The 17396-nt window shown below is 42.4% G+C and overlaps 6 protein-coding genes across 6 annotated transcripts; 2 read left to right on the top strand and 4 right to left on the bottom strand.

Moving 5' to 3' along the window:
- Window positions 1-1230: 1230 nt before the first annotated feature.
- On the top strand, window positions 1231-2109 carry LOC145704085 (uncharacterized). Its single transcript, XM_081781519.1, has 5 exons — window positions 1231-1338; window positions 1398-1439; window positions 1543-1630; window positions 1674-1753; window positions 1793-2109. The coding sequence occupies exons 1-5, from the start codon at window positions 1280-1282 to the stop codon at window positions 2037-2039; spliced, it is 516 nt and encodes a 171-aa protein (XP_081637645.1). The 5' UTR covers window positions 1231-1279; the 3' UTR covers window positions 2040-2109.
- A 2001-nt stretch (window positions 2110-4110) lies between these two features.
- On the top strand, window positions 4111-6251 carry LOC145702098 (uncharacterized). Its single transcript, XM_081779308.1, has 6 exons — window positions 4111-4206; window positions 5323-5447; window positions 5515-5738; window positions 5778-5838; window positions 5886-6037; window positions 6089-6251. The coding sequence occupies exons 3-6, from the start codon at window positions 5635-5637 to the stop codon at window positions 6249-6251; spliced, it is 480 nt and encodes a 159-aa protein (XP_081635434.1). The 5' UTR covers window positions 4111-4206; window positions 5323-5447; window positions 5515-5634.
- A 435-nt stretch (window positions 6252-6686) lies between these two features.
- LOC145703118 (uncharacterized) lies at window positions 6687-9219 on the bottom strand. Its single transcript, XM_081780430.1, has 11 exons — window positions 9017-9219; window positions 8838-8966; window positions 8299-8505; window positions 8087-8249; window positions 7944-8043; window positions 7779-7882; window positions 7549-7602; window positions 7445-7501; window positions 7295-7396; window positions 6955-7037; window positions 6687-6909 (listed from the first exon to the last, which is right to left on the bottom strand). Exons 1-11 carry the CDS (start codon window positions 9074-9076, stop codon window positions 6850-6852), a joined length of 1119 nt encoding a protein of 372 aa, XP_081636556.1. The 5' UTR covers window positions 9077-9219; the 3' UTR covers window positions 6687-6849.
- A 284-nt stretch (window positions 9220-9503) lies between these two features.
- On the bottom strand, window positions 9504-12357 carry LOC145704815 (uncharacterized). Its single transcript, XM_081782284.1, has 6 exons — window positions 12181-12357; window positions 11993-12131; window positions 11541-11944; window positions 11295-11494; window positions 11117-11252; window positions 9504-10080 (listed from the first exon to the last, which is right to left on the bottom strand). Exons 1-6 carry the CDS (start codon window positions 12311-12313, stop codon window positions 10073-10075), a joined length of 1020 nt encoding a protein of 339 aa, XP_081638410.1. The 5' UTR covers window positions 12314-12357; the 3' UTR covers window positions 9504-10072.
- Window positions 12358-12544: 187 nt separating this feature from the next.
- LOC145702097 (2-oxoadipate dehydrogenase complex component E1-like) lies at window positions 12545-15914 on the bottom strand. The gene is made up of 8 exons (XM_081779307.1): window positions 15683-15914; window positions 15319-15642; window positions 15044-15277; window positions 14359-15003; window positions 13882-14279; window positions 13545-13698; window positions 13153-13500; window positions 12545-12840 (listed from the first exon to the last, which is right to left on the bottom strand). Exons 1-8 carry the CDS (start codon window positions 15900-15902, stop codon window positions 12620-12622), a joined length of 2544 nt encoding a protein of 847 aa, XP_081635433.1. The 5' UTR covers window positions 15903-15914; the 3' UTR covers window positions 12545-12619.
- Window positions 15915-15942: 28 nt separating this feature from the next.
- LOC145704822 (adaptin ear-binding coat-associated protein 2-like) lies at window positions 15943-17378 on the bottom strand. The gene is made up of 5 exons (XM_081782293.1): window positions 17195-17378; window positions 16910-17101; window positions 16750-16857; window positions 16521-16704; window positions 15943-16471 (listed from the first exon to the last, which is right to left on the bottom strand). The coding sequence occupies exons 1-5, from the start codon at window positions 17357-17359 to the stop codon at window positions 16410-16412; spliced, it is 711 nt and encodes a 236-aa protein (XP_081638419.1). The 5' UTR covers window positions 17360-17378; the 3' UTR covers window positions 15943-16409.
- Between the last annotated feature and the right edge of the window lie 18 nt (window positions 17379-17396).

The raw sequence follows: 17396 nt of genomic DNA, 5'->3' as shown, positions 1-17396 counted from the left end.
TTCCTTCGGCTCAGGTTTTGTTTCGGCGGTGTTGGTGGAGGAGGAGAAGCTCGCACCTGTCCGGGCTTGGTGCGAGGCGAACCCTGCAACAGGTGCATTTCAAGATGAATAACGCCGAAAGTGGCCACAATTGCAGCGGGGTTACGACCTGCGTATTAAATTTGCGAAAGAAAATAGAATATATATATATATTTGATTTTCAAAAAATCTTGACTAAAATTGACCTTAAATTGCATAAAATTTAGAATTTGTCAATTCTAAATTTTCCACATGAAAGATTGAAGATTGACGATTGAAGAGTTTTTAAGCTTCTGAGCGGTGCGATCAAGAGGCAATTTTCCGCAGGATTTTGTTCAGAGTCCTCCCGCGACAAAAGGCTTCCACTTTTGCGGAATAATTAGGAAGCTGAGCCGGCCAGCTGGAACTATCTCACTGCGCCTATTTGTGAAGGGGAAAGCTCACGATGGCTATCTGCTTTTTCATCCGTCAACAATTATCAGATAAATATAGAGAACATCGTCATAATCGTCATGAAAACATCGGGAAATTGGGGGCGGGGTCCCTTAATTCAACACTGAGAAGGATGAAAGATTGAAGGACAACTGATCCTTCTTATTTTTTCTAGAAGAATTCGTTCGTTGGCTCAGGTGGTCAGCTTTGAAAGGGATTCCAGCTAAATAGCGCCCACTTGAGGTGCTTAGCACCTTTGGAAATCCTCCTAGTCTTCGAGTAGTTGTCCAACACCTGCTTGAAAAGGCGTTTTTATGGCCCACTGGCGTCGGCAGTTTTTAATTACAATTGATTGCGCTACTAATAGTTCTTGCTTCAAAAAGAGAACTTGCTCGGCTTCTGTAGTTGCTAGCAACGGATGAAAAGAAACGCAGCTTAAAATTGATACATTGAAGAGCCGTAAATGCGACTGGCAATCATTTCCACCGAGCATACTGACGGAACAGTGCGCCCGAAGGCTCCTTGGGCACACAAAGCTGAGTTGCGACAGCCGCGTTCGAGAGTCCTTTTCCTTCCCCCTTCTGGCACGGCTTATGATAGCATCATGTGCAAAAAAACGCGACGGGGCCAGATTTTACAAATACGAAAATCTGGACTTGCAGATAACTAAAAACGCTCAAATATGATTACTCCGTGTGCTGCGTATAACGGTCGATCCGTTTTCGGATTAAAGTACTTTTAATTGTTTGGTTCTAGAACACGGCTGTTGTTGACCAGAGTTTTTGCGTGAAATATTTAGTTTTGAAGTTCGTCAAGGCTTCTCAACAAGATGGTTTTCGGAAGGCGAAAGAGTGCTCCTAAGGCGCCAAAGCCAGAACAACTCGAAGGAATCGCTCAAAAGAACAAAATAACGATAATAGAATAAGATTTTTAAGAGCTAAAACAGGTCGTCGATTCTCGCTTATTGACAGAATGAAGGATTTGTCAAGGTAGTGTGTTCAAATTGCTTCCTTATTTTGTGCGATTCTCAATAAAAAAGATGGACCCAAAATACCAAGTAGGTAGAAAGCACCAAATAAAATTTATTTTTAGAGGCATTATTCGACGAGGCTCAACTTCGAACGCCAAGGGCTCCGATCTCGAGTACGACCCAGAAGTACGACGAAGATTCTCCGTCCCGGTAAGTCTTTTCAAAAAAGCTAAAGAGGAGTTTCTCGATTTAGGTTTCCAATCCAAACGATAGACGACTCCACACGAGCCAAGCCCACATTAGCTTCAAGGGATTTGACGAAAATGCACCACTGTAAGCTCCCTTGAAATTTCATAGTCATTGATTCTTTAGCAACGCTGACATCGACGAAAACGACACTCGCAACGATCCAAACTTCAAAAAGCCCGTCAACAAGCTCGAGCGAGTCGGCAGCGCTTCTCAAATACAGATCTGCACTCCCGACGACTTTTGTCTCTCGAAGAAATGGTCGACTTCCTTCTCCGACCTCCGCGCTCTCCACAACCTCGATTCGATCTCTCTCGACTGCGAGAACTTCAGCGAGAACTTTGCCGCCTATGGAACTCAAATCATCGCCTGAGAAGAAACTTCTTTGAAACCATCTGATCCCATTTCATTTACTCAATTTTTCTACAAAATAAATTCATCGTCGATGACTCTCTTTTCTTTCTATTTTTTCTAGTGTTCGGAACTACTGTACTGTAGTAGCCAGAATCGGTTTCAAGGCACTGTCACTACTACTAATCAATCTGTGTGTGATTTGACACTGTTTGCGTTGGGATCTTTATCTAGGGTTATGGTATTTTAGGGAACAGGCAAATATTGACCATGACAAAGTCCTCGCCAAAAATCACTTCCTTGTACTTGCAACTACTGTATAACAAAACTACTGTAAGCTAGACAAATGGCAGAATGACTAGTTAATCGCGAGAGCATATTGGGATATCTGAATTCGTATGGCTCAGCTGTTAGGCCTTCATTGACTCACTTGAGAGCTAGTGGCTACTGGGACGCTTGCCATATTATCAACATCTGGAATTGAACAAAAAACGTGGCTAGTAAGTTGAAAGCGCCAAATGTTCATTCACAACATACGGAGCGATGTTGAAATTAATGTTACTGTAGCTTAAGCTCTGTATCTCAGGTATTTTCATGTAAGGCCGTAAAAACTGGATTGCTCTCAGAATTTCGCTGTGACACCCTTATTTTTGAAATGGTCAAAAATCGCAAAAATAGAAGAAAAATAAGATTGAAAATTGAGTAAGCTTATGTCTTGCCGAATTCAAGATTGGAATAATTATCAAGAATTGTAGCTGTCTCGTTTCCACGCTACTGGAACAGAGTAGCTTCTTCTATCGAGGTATCGGAAGGTGAGTCGGCCACCCAGACCTGATTTTTAAAAATGATAACAGCTACATGAGCAGCTCGGAGCTTCAAAGACCAACAATGCCAAATGCTACCTGCAAAAGAGAACACTTACTCGAATGTGGAAATTTCTTGATATATTTCAACATTTGAAATATGATATAGATTTTGAGAATATTGCTTAATTATTTAAAATATTTCATAAATCATTTCTAAAAACATAAACCTTTCTAGCCGATCGTTTTCCTGCCGGGATTATCGATCCGAGTGTTCCAACCTGTATGTTGCTTGAAATTTCCTTTTAATGATACCCATTCTGATCAGATCCGAAGATTTCACTTACTGAAATACCGGAAATCTGATGAGCCGCATACTCGGACGAGGAAGGCGCTGAGTCGCGCTGATGGAGTGCAGGAGTGCCCACCGCCAGGTGTAAACTCCTCTTACTTGAGCCGATGAGTTGGGGTTTCCTCAAGTTGGGTAAACGGCGATTTGAAAGAAGGAAGGAAGTTCTATAGATTTTGTTTGGAGAATAGTACATATTATAGTTCGTATTTTTCCTTGCCAAGTCCAAAAATTTTCGCTAGGAGCTCGTTGCCCTGATGTGATACTATACAAGACCGGAGGAGAAGAAGAATTATATCATGGTACGAAGGATTAGAGAAAGGAGGCTCCATTGAAAACAGAGTATTATTTGCGAATGCGGCCCTTTTGCCCTGCACCGTACCGATTTCCTATGCTGATTACAGTCACTTGCTCCCCTGGGCGATGATTGATAAGCCGCGTTGTGCTGAGAGAACGCTCCAGCTGTTATCATTTTTAAAAATCTGGTCTCGGTGGCCGACTCACCTTCCATTCCCCTCTTCTATCACTGAAGAAGCCGATGATATTTGCACTAGGTGATAATAATTATTCAGGAAGTGACACGTTCTGCTGAGGGAAGTTGCTACTTGGTATTATGTTTATTTCGCCAAAAGTGAGAAAATAATTCGACACGTTGGTGGAAGACGAGACGTTCTTTTGTGAGAGAGCAAGGGGACAACTTTTTGATCATCATCAATGAGCAAGTCGATCAGTTTTGAGAGAGAGAGGACGAAGACGCTAATTGCATTCGTCATGCAAGATGCGAAAGGGAAGGTGTTAGCCGAAAATCGCGAAAAATCCTCGTTGATTTCACAAATTTCGAGTTTGACTTTATTTTATTGCTTTCTTAAGCTCTTAAAAAGCAGCTGTTCAATTTACTGCTCGAAAAATCTCGATGAGAGAAAATTCTTGGGAAATGATCGCCTAACATATAAAAAGATTTTACGTTGCAGCTACCTCAATTTTCAAAAGATTCTATTGAGTACAAAATGTGTGCAAAGATCACCGAGTTGACCCAGGTGCGATAGTTTCGTTTTATTTCACAAATTAACTTCTATTCGATTTCTTCCTGTATCAAAGACGTGATTTTTCAACATTCAATGGGAATTTTGAGTGGATAGACATCGTAAATCCGAATTTTCAGTAGGCTAGGGGTTTTGGTTTGGGGTTGGGTTGGGTTGGGTTGGGTTGGGTTGGGTTGGGTTGGGTTGGGTTGGGTTGGGTTGGGTTGGGTTGGGTTGGGTTGGGTTGGGTTGGGTTGGGTTGGGTTGGGTTGGGTTGGGTTGGGTTGGGTTGGGTTGGGTTGGGTTGGGTTGGGTTGGGTTGGGTTGGGTTGGGTTGGGTTGGGTTGGGTTGGGTTGGGTTGGGTTGGGTTGGGTTGGGTTGGGTTGGGTTGGGTTGGGTTGGGTCTTGACTTTCCTTTTGGTCAAAATTTTTGCAAAGAATAATGTCAAATCTTCTCCATAATTCTGAAAAAGACACCTGTGTTGGTCGGTGTCGTTTCCGTACCGACGAGGTCGACCCAACACAGCTGAGATTCGGTGGCAACTTGAATGGATCACCCGCGGCTGTGTGCCCGACATCGCCGTCGTGTGGCTCCGAATTCTGCTGACGCGGCAGTGCACACGCAGGTTGGGCACACAACCAGCTTCGATATGTGGCTGCTCGGATAGGAAGGCGCACCTGTGGCAGTGGTCTCTTTGATCGCGCCGCCCACTTTGCTTGGCGACTATCGTGCCACGAGATAGTGAACTTAGACTTTATCGAGAAGGTAGAACTGACACCAAAATGACAGCACCTGGCACCTTTTTCGCGGAACACTTTTCATTGTCAAAGGAAACGGCCATATCCGCTAAGTAAAGGCATCTGTATTTGGCCCTTGAGTCTTGCTCCATTCTCAAATTCTACCTCGCTGCTAGCAGAAATTTTCGTTGCTTGAAGATCATAATTTCGATCGAAGCATCATCATTTCAAGTATTTGTCGAGGGAAGGCTTGCGGGCGATGGTCTTTTGATAAGCGAAAAAGTTTTGTTTGAATTATTTTTTCCATCAAAAATGTTTGAAAAAGACCCTGAATATCCATCTCCAGTCTCATATCTTCCAATAAAAAGACATTTTTTTATTCCAAATCTTAGGTTATTCAACTAATGCACACAAAAACCGAAGGAAACGAGCATCTTCTAGCGCTGAAGGAGAAAGAGACTAAGAAGATAATTGATAAACTGGAGAAAAAATAATATCGCGCGACAATTTGATCAAGGTAAAATGAAGCCTTCTAAAAAATATTAATTTATTTTGTTACGATTATCATCAGCGTTATCTACTAGGAGCTAAATGAAGAACTGAAAAAATCGGACATCGAACACAAAGCCGCAATTAACGAGCTGACAAATACACTGCATATAGAGAGAAAATCTTCAGAAGGAATCACCAGAGAAAGAAAGAAGATGTCAAGGCAGCTTTTGCTTACAGAGAAAGATCTGAATATTTCAAAGGATGATATTCGACGAGCAGAAAGCATCATTCACGAAAAAGATGAAATAATTAAGCGGTATTTCATGTTTTACTAGGATTCAAATAAACAGATCAGGATGGAAATGCTGAATACAGGAGCAAAAGAACATAATGAACAACTGAAAAATGAGATTTCAGTAAGTGTTCTCTTCGTTGTCTTCAATTTTGAACAATTAATATTAAGATTTTGAAGAAAGAACTCAGCAGATTTCAAACAGAAGCAGCGGGTCTACGAGAAGATCAACTGAAGCTACAGTCGTCATTTGCGGCATCGGAGCGGAGAAACACTGCTTTGAAAGGAAAAGTAGCCCAGCTTCAATCTCCACATTCGACGCGGTATGAAGACTTTGTGAAATAACAATAAAAGGCAATTATTTCTTGCTCTAGTACTGCTTCTGCTGTTTCACAAACGAACAAAAAGATAATTGCTCAGTCTGGAAGAAACACGAGAACAGGTTTTCAGGGCTCGGAGGATGAGAAGATATCCTTACTTGTCGCTGGATATGAAAGAAAATGTTTACAAGGCATAATTATATTAAACGGCGTTTGATTATTGTTAACATCAGAAAGACAAATAAGTTCACTGAAAGAGAAGCTAACGAGGAGCCAGTCGAGTCTGTCGATTAATCCAATACAGATCGACTTCAAGGAACTAGAAAGGAATGTTTCAGCTCACAGAGCATTCGTTTTTGACTCATATGATATGAGTCATATCTCTTCCTGAAACATGCAAGGCCTCCTCAAAGTAGAGCACAAACTGCCCAAGGTAGACGCTTAGGGTCTGTTAAAGTTTCATCCCGTCGTGCAATTTCTGCTGTTCCTCGTTTCGGATTCAGATAATTCATTCAGAATATTCATATTTACCGTTTAATTGAATCCTTCTGAAGCAGAGTTCTGACTCTCAACAATCTTATTCTGCCCTCATCCCAATAAATTGTTCAAAGAAAATCAAGGAAGAGTACCAAATGACTGCTTGATTCATAAGTATGTTCCATGTGTTTATTAAAAAGTAAAATAATGATGTCGGTTGTACAGAGCGCATTGGGGACTTCTTTTATATAATATTAAAATCATTGGGAGAAGATAAATTTCCTTTGGGAAAAAGTTGTAAGAAGTTGATAGTTTTACAAGTTCGATGATCAAAAATGTCACTGGCGAGCTTCGAAGAATCGATAAGTTGGGTTTTCGTAGCCAGTACTTTGGAGACGCTGAATGAAATCGATGAGTTTGGCTCTCAAATTGATTGTTGTTACCTGTAAATGTCTTTCTTCGGGACTCAATGGAGTGCGTTGGTTAGCCAAACGTCGTTCTCGGCGTACGCGCTGTCGTCCTCGAACTAGAGAACACACATTTATTTATTCACTTTCTCGTCAAGAATTCACTCTCTCGTGAATAAATCAATGGCAAGGAAAGAAAGAAAGGCGAGTGCCAAGTGCCAGAGTTTCATCAGGAGCTCATTGTGCTACTTAGTGCTGTGCGGTTACTGTAATCGCCCGCTTAATCCCGAGTCCGATCATCGACTCATTAGACAAGTGCTTCCCAAATAATCGGTTTACACAACTGCTTATCCAATACAGTATTCCATTGTCTTACCAGTAATAACTGCCAAAGCCGTAAGAAGAAGAACACAGGCGGCACCGACTGCAACGGCGGCTGCAGCAACAGATGGGGTCCCATTAAGCTCTATTCGGCTCACTAAATTTTGAATTTTATAAATAAATTAGCACAAGGGGCAGCACTCACCTTCAACATCCCTTGGGGACGATTTAATCGCCATTGCCACTGGGAGGTCATAGACTTCTAAAAAGGTCAAGATTAAGGAAGGAATCGTTGTTATTGGATATTACTATCGGTTGGAGCATCTTCGGTTACTGGAGTTGGCTGTTTTTTATCTTGAGTGACTGAATAATATCGGTGAAGGTCTTATAATTTATGCAGATGGTTTGACTGCGAATATAAAACTCAAAATTACATTTGTAAATTCAAGAAAGTGAAAGCCAATTTACCGCATATTCATTGAATGCCAGTTCGAAATTCGAATAACAACTTGCATATTTTATGAAAGAAAAAAACTCACTTGGTGGACAGCAGACGAATTGGAGGCCCTGGTAAACATCATGATCTTCACAAGTTGCCAATGGCGCAAAGGAGTGAAGTTCGAAATCAGTCTCGCCACAGACGCTAAATTGAGCGTAGAATTGTGTCATTTCGATAAATATTAAATGGGCTATCTATAACTTACTCTTGGGCAACTGTTCGCCAGCTTGTGACATCTTTGCAGTTGTCGCCGTTGATGACTTTTGGTGTGTGGCGGAATGCACACATTGGGGGAACAGCAAGAGCTACAATTTTGTATAAAATTTCAGTCAGAAAGTTTTGTTTTACCTGGAGGACCAGTTGGGATATCTGCTTTGTTTCTAGTGGTTGTGGTGGTTGAAGTAGTAGTTGTGGTTGTTGTCGTGGTTGTTGTTGTAGTTGTAGATGTTGTGGTTGATGTTGTCGGAGGAGTTGTTGGTCGTTTGGTGGTAGTAGTGAATTCATAATCGCCCTGGATAAGAAATTATTTCTATCCAATTATGGATCAGTTAGGGACTCACTCGAGGGATAACGAATTCTTCCTGGTGTTTAATTTCCTTGCGCAAGTTTTGATTATTGTCCCGATGAAGGCATTCGTAAACCATCACCATGTGTCCTTTTCCCTTGCACGGTCGGGACCAGTCCTCGTGAGTAGCCTGACACCATGGTCCCTCAACATGCTCAGCACCTGTCGGTCGGACTCCAATAATGAACAGGGAGGGGAAAGCCTAAAGACAGATAAACCTTTTGTCAATATTGGGCGACGAAAAATGGTCATTTTTATTGCACTTGTCCAGTCTGCGCGCCACTGTTAATCTGTCAATTGATCTTGGTTTAAAGCAGAGAAATATCTAAATCAATGAAGCATACTATTTTCGAATAGGACCTGCAGCTCAGACTGGACAAAGTCTGTTGGAATAAGAATATCTAAAAGCTGCTAAATGGCCAATTTGGCATCGATCGCGGCCCAAAGTGTCAGACTAGATCAATTATGCTTCAGAAACTTATTCGATAGATTCTCTGCTGATATTTTCAGCATCAAGAAATAACGAAAACGAACCTCTTTGCAAATACGAACAGCTTCTTCGTCATCGTAAGTGCTACAGGTGGACGAGACCTTTGAAGAGGTCCACACTCCGTTCTCTCGCTTCTGGGCTAGTCTCTTGCATCTTGATGCGATAGCTGGGGCCTGAAAATAATTCTCTCTCAATTCCCTAATTCTTCCGTTGACGGCGTTACCGAGTTCTTAGTTGAGAGCTCTGCTAAGACTGACAATGCTAGACATAGGATTCTCCACATGTTCAGCGAGTTGACAGCGCCCTGTTGCTCTCTTATCTTCTGATAATAGTACTCTCGTTGCTCGGATTAATCCTAGAGCGTGAAATTGAGCTCTCGGAGACGGGCCTTGCTCTCTGCTTGTTGCGCTGCAGCAATCCCTACAGCTGCCCTGGGGGAATGAACGCCCTCGAGGCAAAATCGATAGAGCCCCGAGCGCGCACCTTCTGATGCCTTTTCGACAAAACGCCATCTACTGGAGGACGTTTTAATTATAGATATCAGGCGAAGACGAGAGACCGGTTCTTACTGAGTCTACCAGCAATTGCAACTGATCGATAAAACTACTGTATTTTCCCTGCCGGTGCTCAAACAACCTGCTCACTAGTCAGAAAACCATTTCTTCCGATCATATGATCAGAAGCAAATTAATCATATTTTTCATTGATTATTTCAATCATTTATTATTTCTATAAGCTTGATTGGCACTTCTGGAAATTTTTAATATATATAAAATATGAGAGTAGAATAGTTTGTTTTTATCAAAGCAAGATTTTCAAAAAAGAGTGAGAAGATAGTGGTCCGAATGCACTAAAATCTCGGTAGAACTGTTCAATATATTCAAAGGTTAGCAGTTTTAGAAGATATGCGAAGCGATGAAATATACGGAAGTAGAATTTTTGAATGGAGAAATAAGAAATATGGGGAAAAGCTACATATAAAATTATATTCAATAATTATTGAGCAGTTAGGGAGGAGAGTCTGATAAGTAGTTCTTTTTGCACTGTACAAGATTTAAAACGCAGGTTTGGTTGTGAATTTGGGCTCTGGGATACGACTTTTTACAGCGAAGGAATAGCTCTGGAATAAGTGCATGTTCTCCCAGGTGAGCAGAGGAGATACAAGTAGTGTTAGGTTGAATCGGTAGCGAGCGAAATCAGCGATTTCTGAGGTGAACTTGATTAGAAGTTGAAGTCTTCCGAGTAATTATACAATCATCCAGCCGCACACTTGATTACCTCAGTGGCCTAAAGTCACAAAATTAGAAATAAATCACCGCAATGAGGAAATGAACTGCCGTAAGTCGCAAATGCTCGTGTTCTGATCCAACACGTCACGAGAGAAACTCGAGCGTCACAGGTCGAATACTGTACATTAAAACTAATTGACTAAAGATAGACTTTTGTTCTAATCGAGCAGAGGTCTTCCGCACATCAGTAAAAAGTATTTCTGATTATTTTTGGTGTCAGCACCAATGTTGGTGGTTGAGAAATGACGTCATCGTCAATTTTTCCTATGATTTTAGTGTATTTTTGACTATCTGGTTACTCCACCACCACAGAAGGTGCTGACACCAAATCCTTATTTAACACACTACATACCTTCTTTAACAAGGTCCAAAAGAGAGATTCAAAAAATCTCGACTCTAAGGTACTCAAAACCGCTCCACAGTTGAGGAGCAGTCTTAAAAAAAACCTGTTTTTTCAAATCAAATATTCTCAACAGGCCAATCAACCTGTCAAAGATAAGCTTGGTGCAATGAGAACGTTATTTAAGTTTGAAGCTACTTTCGGCGTTGTTTTTTAAATTGAAGACAAGTTTTACTGTAGAAGTTTTCTAAAGAGATGGATCCTAAGATTCGAATTGAAAATTCATACCTTGTTTTCGGGACAAGATACCGTCCGTATGTTTCTGCATCTGATTTATATAATGAATTATTTAAAATTTCGAACTTTTGAAGTCCTTTTCTTTTAGTCGTGCAATACGAGTTCTTACGTTTTCAGGCACAATGACAGTATAAATGCAATGGTATTAAGTTATTAACTGTTGGGAATTGTTAAATGACAAATAACATTTTTTACGAACGAATTTAGCGGCGGAAAGCCACCTAATGGTGGTGGGGGTCGGTCAGGAGGCTTTTTACTGGCTAAAACATGTCGGAGGAAAATTCATTTAATTTTTGGCATGAATTTTCATTTACTCAGATTCAAATGCGCTGGATTTAGAATCGCGATTAGAGCAGAATCGTTAATAATTAATTTTGAAAACCAGGAAAAAGTGTACCTGGCGGTTTTGGCGCTGTACGCGACGGTGCATTACGGCTCTCGGAGGGATAAGCCGATGCGGCCGGCCGTCTGTAGACATCGGGCCTTGGTAGATTACGAATCTCCGTGAACACTGCGTTGTCAATAGAACTCTTCTAGGATCGATTTTAATAGGTTGTCAAAGGAAAAGGGCTTACTGAAGATTGAACTGGGGAGGTATGAATTGGTGGAGCTGGTGGAGGCGGCCTATTCAGTTGTGGTGCTTTTGATGCTGCAGATGGTGCTGGGAAATTTCTTTGCTGGCTGCCATACTGAGTTGGTGGTGGCGGAGCTGGTGGACGAACACTTCCTCCCGTCGTTCTTGTCCCTGGATCTCTGCTTGGAGGAGGTGGTGGGCCTAAGGTACGAGTTTTAAAAAACATTTGGAGAGAATAGCTTCAAACCTGCTCTTCCAGAACTTGGTGGAGGGAATTGCCTATTGTTCGATGGAGCTGGCGGAGGAGGGAATTGCCTTTGCTGACTTTGAGTGACTCTAGGCAACGTTCTTCCACTGTTATAAGGTGGAGGTGGATTCGGCGCTGAAACTGCAGCAGCTGCACCAGGTCTGTAGCCAGGCTTATTTGAATTCGGAGAAGGGGGAGGAGCTGATCCTGTTGGTTTGCCAGAGCTTGGGGGAGGTGGAGGTGGTGGGCTTCCCCACTTATTTCCCGGAGGAGGGACCCTAGGAGCTGGGCCTCTTATTTGAGTTGATCCAGTTGAATTTGACCCGTAACTTGGTGGAGGAGGAGCTGGGAAACCATTTGGCTTTTTGAAATTAGGAGGCGGTGCTGGTTGCGCTTTATATCCACTTCAAATAAGATTGATAAAGAATCGGAATCAGGAAAGAGAGGCTTACCCAGATGGGGCACTTGAAGAGCCACCGAACTGTGCATTTAATTGAGCTCGAATTCCACCAAGGCCGGGCATCGGAGGGCCGCCCGGTGATGGTCCCTTTCTCCCTCCGCCTGGTGGCATCGGAGGCCCGCGGCTTTTGGCTATTAATAACTCAGTAAGAAACCGAAAGAAGCTATCGCTGGAACGAACCTTGCGAGTTATTATTCGACTCTCCAGATACTTGTCCCGCTCCTACTACTGCCGATCTGTCATTTTTCGCGTGATCGGGTACTTTTTTGAGTCCCTTCCCATTTTGGATCTGTGATAGCAATGCCGCATTCATATTTTATATTCTAAAAACGGAACTATTCAATTTGGGAGTCTAAAAATCAATATTCTAGCGATGAAAGTTTGATCATTTTTTCGGTTTATTGAAGCTGGTAGGTAAGAACTGATTTGACTGATTGAGGGTCGGAATCTCCGACAGGTAAGTAAGAACAAAATCGAACAAGAATAGAAGGTTGAAATTCAATTCGAATAAATATTGGTAGTTAAAACTTTGAAAAATAAAAGCCATTCAGAAACAAGCGGTACAGGAGTCACTCATCATTCAACAGAAGAATATAAGAACAAAGTCGTGGAAATAGACTTAGAGGTTAAAAGTGTCATCAAGAAGGTCTTGAAGTTGTCGACGATGCTCGACACCAGTTCCAGTAGCGCTAGTTGGCATTTCCGGTCTGCCAGAGTACGAAAATCGTCGACCAGTAATAAAGTCAAGTCGAGGTTTGACAAAAGTCCACGCGCCGCAATTTCTAGGTTCCTCTTGGCCGAAAATGAAGGAGGTAGCGTTGGTGTATCGAGCGAGAGTCTCTGAAAAGAAATTCCTTACAAGCAAGATCTGATGATTAATCGAATTTTGGTAGGATGGGAAAAAGGAAATGCACACGCTTATGAGTATAGCGTCTATTTACTCGCACAATCATGTTACTGATGATCTCTATTATGACAATATTTAACCAGTAGTTTCTCTCTTACTGTATCTACTTCTGCGTTAGATCATTTTTTTCTCAAATGCATTAAATTTTTTGACATTTGAAAGACATTAATTTACAAAATGAAAGAATTGAGGTCCTAAAATGTGACCTCAATAAAAAAACAATGGGGCATCTTGAATAAATTTACCTTGAATCTCTTTGGCAGGGAAAGGAACAAGCTGTTCCAAACGCACAATAGCCACATCATTTTGGAGGCCTCTCTTTGCTCGTTCATTGACGAGCGTGAAGTAATGTTTGCCAGCAGTAACGACCACTCGTTTCGCCTTGACGTTCTTGCTCGGGTCGTCGATCACGGTTTGGAAAGATGTGTTTGGCCCCATTTCGGCGAAAGTAGAGCGCGATTCCGGTAAACGAAGGAGGGTTTTTGGCATCACAATTGCACCAGGTTTTCTGTAGTTTCGCACCATTTGTCTTCTGAGAATATGGAAGTATTGTGCGGCTGTGGAAGGCCAAAGCACTTGGAAGTTAATATTGTCTGAAAGAATGGGGTCAGCATTATAAGCGGTCGAGATGAATTACCAGAATCAACACCATTTTCTAAAGAATCTGTCATTTGCAGAAGGCGCTCAACACGAGAGCTAGAATGCTCTGGCCCAGCTCCATCGTATCCGTGAGGAAGAAGCATCAGAAGAGATGACTGAAGACCCCATTTTTGCTCGCCACACGTCACTTTGTTCAAGGTCGGTTTTCGGTAAATTTGTTAATTAGTACGAAAAATACAACCCAGATCCAAAATCGATCTTTATATGCATCCAAGGCCCCTTGATACCGCTGTATTCCGTTTTAACATCAAGCTGGCGGGATTAATCCGTTTCTAATTTATTTTCAAATAAATCCATTTGATGACCTTTCCTAGGGTATCGACAGAGACTTCAGCCTGATTCCAGAAATCGCCGAATTGCGCCTCCCAAAGGCATAAATTATTTGGATGATCGATCGAGTAGCCCCACTCGAAGGCAACTACAGCTTGTTCGGTCAATGGGGCGTTTACAACGTCGAAGGCGCCAAATTCAGCAAGTGGACACACTTGTTTTTCGGAATCCTGATCAGTCAAAATCGCGTGTCTGTGGGCGAACGTGGCCCGACCCGCTTCTTGTCCCGCAATTCGAACGCCAAAGCCTTGTTCAAGTAGTGATCCAAATGCAACTGCTTCGGCTGCTCCCCAGTCTATTTTCTCGCCACTGGTGGCTGCTTCAAGTCGCTGCTTTCTTTTGTAAACTTCGACAAAAATATATTGATTCATTTCAAAATATCCTTATGAGAATCGACTACTGAGTCCTCTATGTCTTCAAATTTGAAAATTGATTATCAATGATGTAAAAAGTTTTCCTGTGTCGATCAAAAAAGGGATGGAGATTGAATCCTTCTGGCACTTCCACAGATTTCGACAAAATATACCTCATTGATTCGACATCATAACCGGAAGCCCAAGTTTGCTGCTCCCAAGAATTCGCCCGTTGAACATCAGCCCAAGGTCCGAAGTTTCGACAAAGCTGACCAGGAACGTATTTATCTGCTTTTACATCGTCGAATGATTGTTGCCATGAAGCTCGTTCCTGTTTGACTTTCTCCATGATTTCTGAAGATTTCGTTGCGTCCATTTTTGAGCACCAGACGTCGGGAGTTGGAGTGGCTGCGGTAACGTGTTTGTAGAGAATTGGATTCGTCATTTTAGGATCATCAAGCTCGTTATGACCGTGTTTTCGCCAGCCAACAAGCTCGGTCATGACGTCTTTGCCGAATTTGTTGCGGAAGCGGAGGGCGAGTTTGGCTGCTTGAATCACTTGCTCTGGGTGGCTAGCGGACACAGAGATTACAGGGCTGCCGTAAGGTAGAGCACAGTCGCCAGGACGAGCGCACGAACGAGACAAATTTCCAGAAGCGGTGAAGGCGACCTGATTGTCGCAACAGAAATGGAGGGAGCCGCCGACGTCGTAGCCGGGAATATTTTGCATGTTTAGGATTTCGTGGTTGTGTCCTGAACAAAAAATAAGCTTTTATTTCAGCAACGAAAAAACCTTGGCCGATGAGAGATCCATCTCCATGACATTGAATGCAAAGAGCTTTGCTGCCGTGGTCAATTTTTGACCTTGCCTTGCCCATTGCGGCGGGATTAATGGCGTCAAGGTGAGAAGGGTTTGGCAAGAGAGAGACGGATACGCCCGAGTCGAGCTTGTTGGAGATCTGCAGGTGGGAAAGAACATCGCCAATGATTCTTTCATGCTCTGGGTCGAATGGAAATTCGGGTTTTCCTAGAAAGATTCAGGCATTTTGGCCGAATAAATGGACTTACCAGACATTTTGCCGAACATGATGTCAGCTCGAAGTCCCAAAAGACAGACAAGAAGATTATTTCTTCCTCGATGTGTCATTCCAATAGTAACATGATTGTCCTTGTCAACCTCATTCAAAATCGTATCGAACCAAAGCATAATCGTTTCTGATCCCTCGAGGCCGTATCGCTTCACATCGGGAAAACGGAGCGCTAGAAATTCATCGAATTCCTTCGCTAGTTGAAGAATGTAGCCGGTGTGGGAGGCGTCGACGGATTCTTTTTCGATTTTGGCGAGTTCGGTTTTGATAAAATTTTGTTGTTCTTCTGGGAGAAGTCGCATTTCTAGCGCAGGTTTAGAGGAAGTAAAAAACTGGGAAATTACCGATAGCGAGTGGTCCAGAAACTGCTGGCTTCTTGGTATCAGAAAAGACATGAAGAAAGTCATGATTCTGAACCCTAGTCGGCCCTTGAAGTCGCATGGCCGCAGAGATTTCAGCCGGTGGAAAAGACGAAGCTTTTCTAGCGCTACTAGAACTGCCCAAACAATTTGGGTGGGAGTTCTGAGCAGCTGCTGCTCGTCGAAGGGCCTTGCGGCTCATCATGTCTAAAAAATAATCCAACAATCTCATTGCTGCAGATTTCTCAATAAAGACTCTTTTTCTTTTTAGGAGAAGAAAATAGAAGGTTGATGCAACGAAACAGAATCCCCATGGGAGTTGGCTCTTCCCTAATGGACAAGAAGTAAACGCTCCTTTGCTTGAAGGGATTGCAAATTTGAATATTCGTATTGAATGATATTTAATATTATATTGAAGAAAAACCACGGAAGAAAAAAGTAGTAATATTCCCAAAATCGTTGTTGGAAATGAAAAAAAAGAATGGAAAATGTAGATTATCTGATTATACTGGTAATATAATTATATTAAGGACTGTTAGAGTAGTATTTCTAGTACTTTATAGTGGAATATAAAGAGTAAATATTAAAATATAGACGGTTTTGTGTATAAAGAGACGAAAATTGCACGAAGACATGTTGAAGCTCTAGGTCGGATTGATAGAAAATTAACGATTCTCTTGAATATTTTTCTGTTGACTTCGAAGCTCAAGAATTAAAACGAGACCCAGTTCGAGCTCTGCGTAGTGGGCGCGGAAAAATCTCCAAAATCGTCATCTAGGAAAGAAGTCGTTATTGTCAAAAGTTGCTTGTCTCGGCAAAAGACCTGTTGTCGAGCTGCTGGGAGCGGCGGGCTGGGGAGGAGGGGCGAGATTCAGCAAATTTCCAGAAGCGGTTCCTGGAGCAGCTGGGGCTGCTGGGTTGGTTTTTGATGGAGGAGGCGGAAGAAGAGAAATTCCACTTGTACTCGCTGCCTGCTTTGGTCTTTCTCGGCCTTCGCCCATCTTTCCCTGGGAAAGATTTTGAGGAATGCTAAATATTTTTTCAAAACTTACGGATAAGTTGATTTTGATCGTTTGCCCTTCCGCAAGACCAAGATTGAGAGGCTTTACATTGCCCGGATCGGAAGGAGCATTCGCATTCTTTACCCATTTATAATGATCCTACTCAAGAAAGAAAAGTTAATAAGCGCATGTTTACGAGAAGGAGAATAACCTGGAGAGCGACGTTAAAATCAAAGCTGTCTCCCCTGTCGCGGAAGCCGACGCCAATAAACGCCGAGCGGCCCTGATTTTGAATTCTTAAAACGAAGTATCTCGACGAGTCGTTGACGGATTCGATGTCTTTCGTTGGGTATTCGGTGATTGGACATTCGGCGAAGAGCTGTCCATTTGTCGTGTCTTCGAGCTATTAAAAGTTGGAAGTTTAGGGCATCAGGGGGATCTTGGGGGAGCCTTCCATTCCCTGTTGATGAGGTGGTAGGGCAAGAGATAACAGTACCTTGATTGAAACTTTTTCGTCTCTGGCAGTGACTCGCATTCTCCCAGTCCAGGCTGGCTTGTCAAGCCCCCAGTCGGCGGCTCGGTACCCCCTGACTGAATTTCGCGGTGGCAGTCTGTAAACAAGGCACTCTGGTTTTGTCAAAATCGTCGATTCCATACTCATTCTTCTTTTTCTTTTTAATTCTCTGAAGATATAAAAA

The sequence above is a fragment of the Oikopleura dioica genome, chromosome PAR (genome assembly GCF_907165135.1).
Source record: "Oikopleura dioica chromosome PAR, OKI2018_I68_1.0, whole genome shotgun sequence".
NCBI classification, from domain to species: Eukaryota; Metazoa; Chordata; class Appendicularia; order Copelata; family Oikopleuridae; genus Oikopleura; species Oikopleura dioica.
Note: the sequence above shows the minus strand (reverse complement) of the source record. Positions and strands in the feature narration are given on the sequence as shown.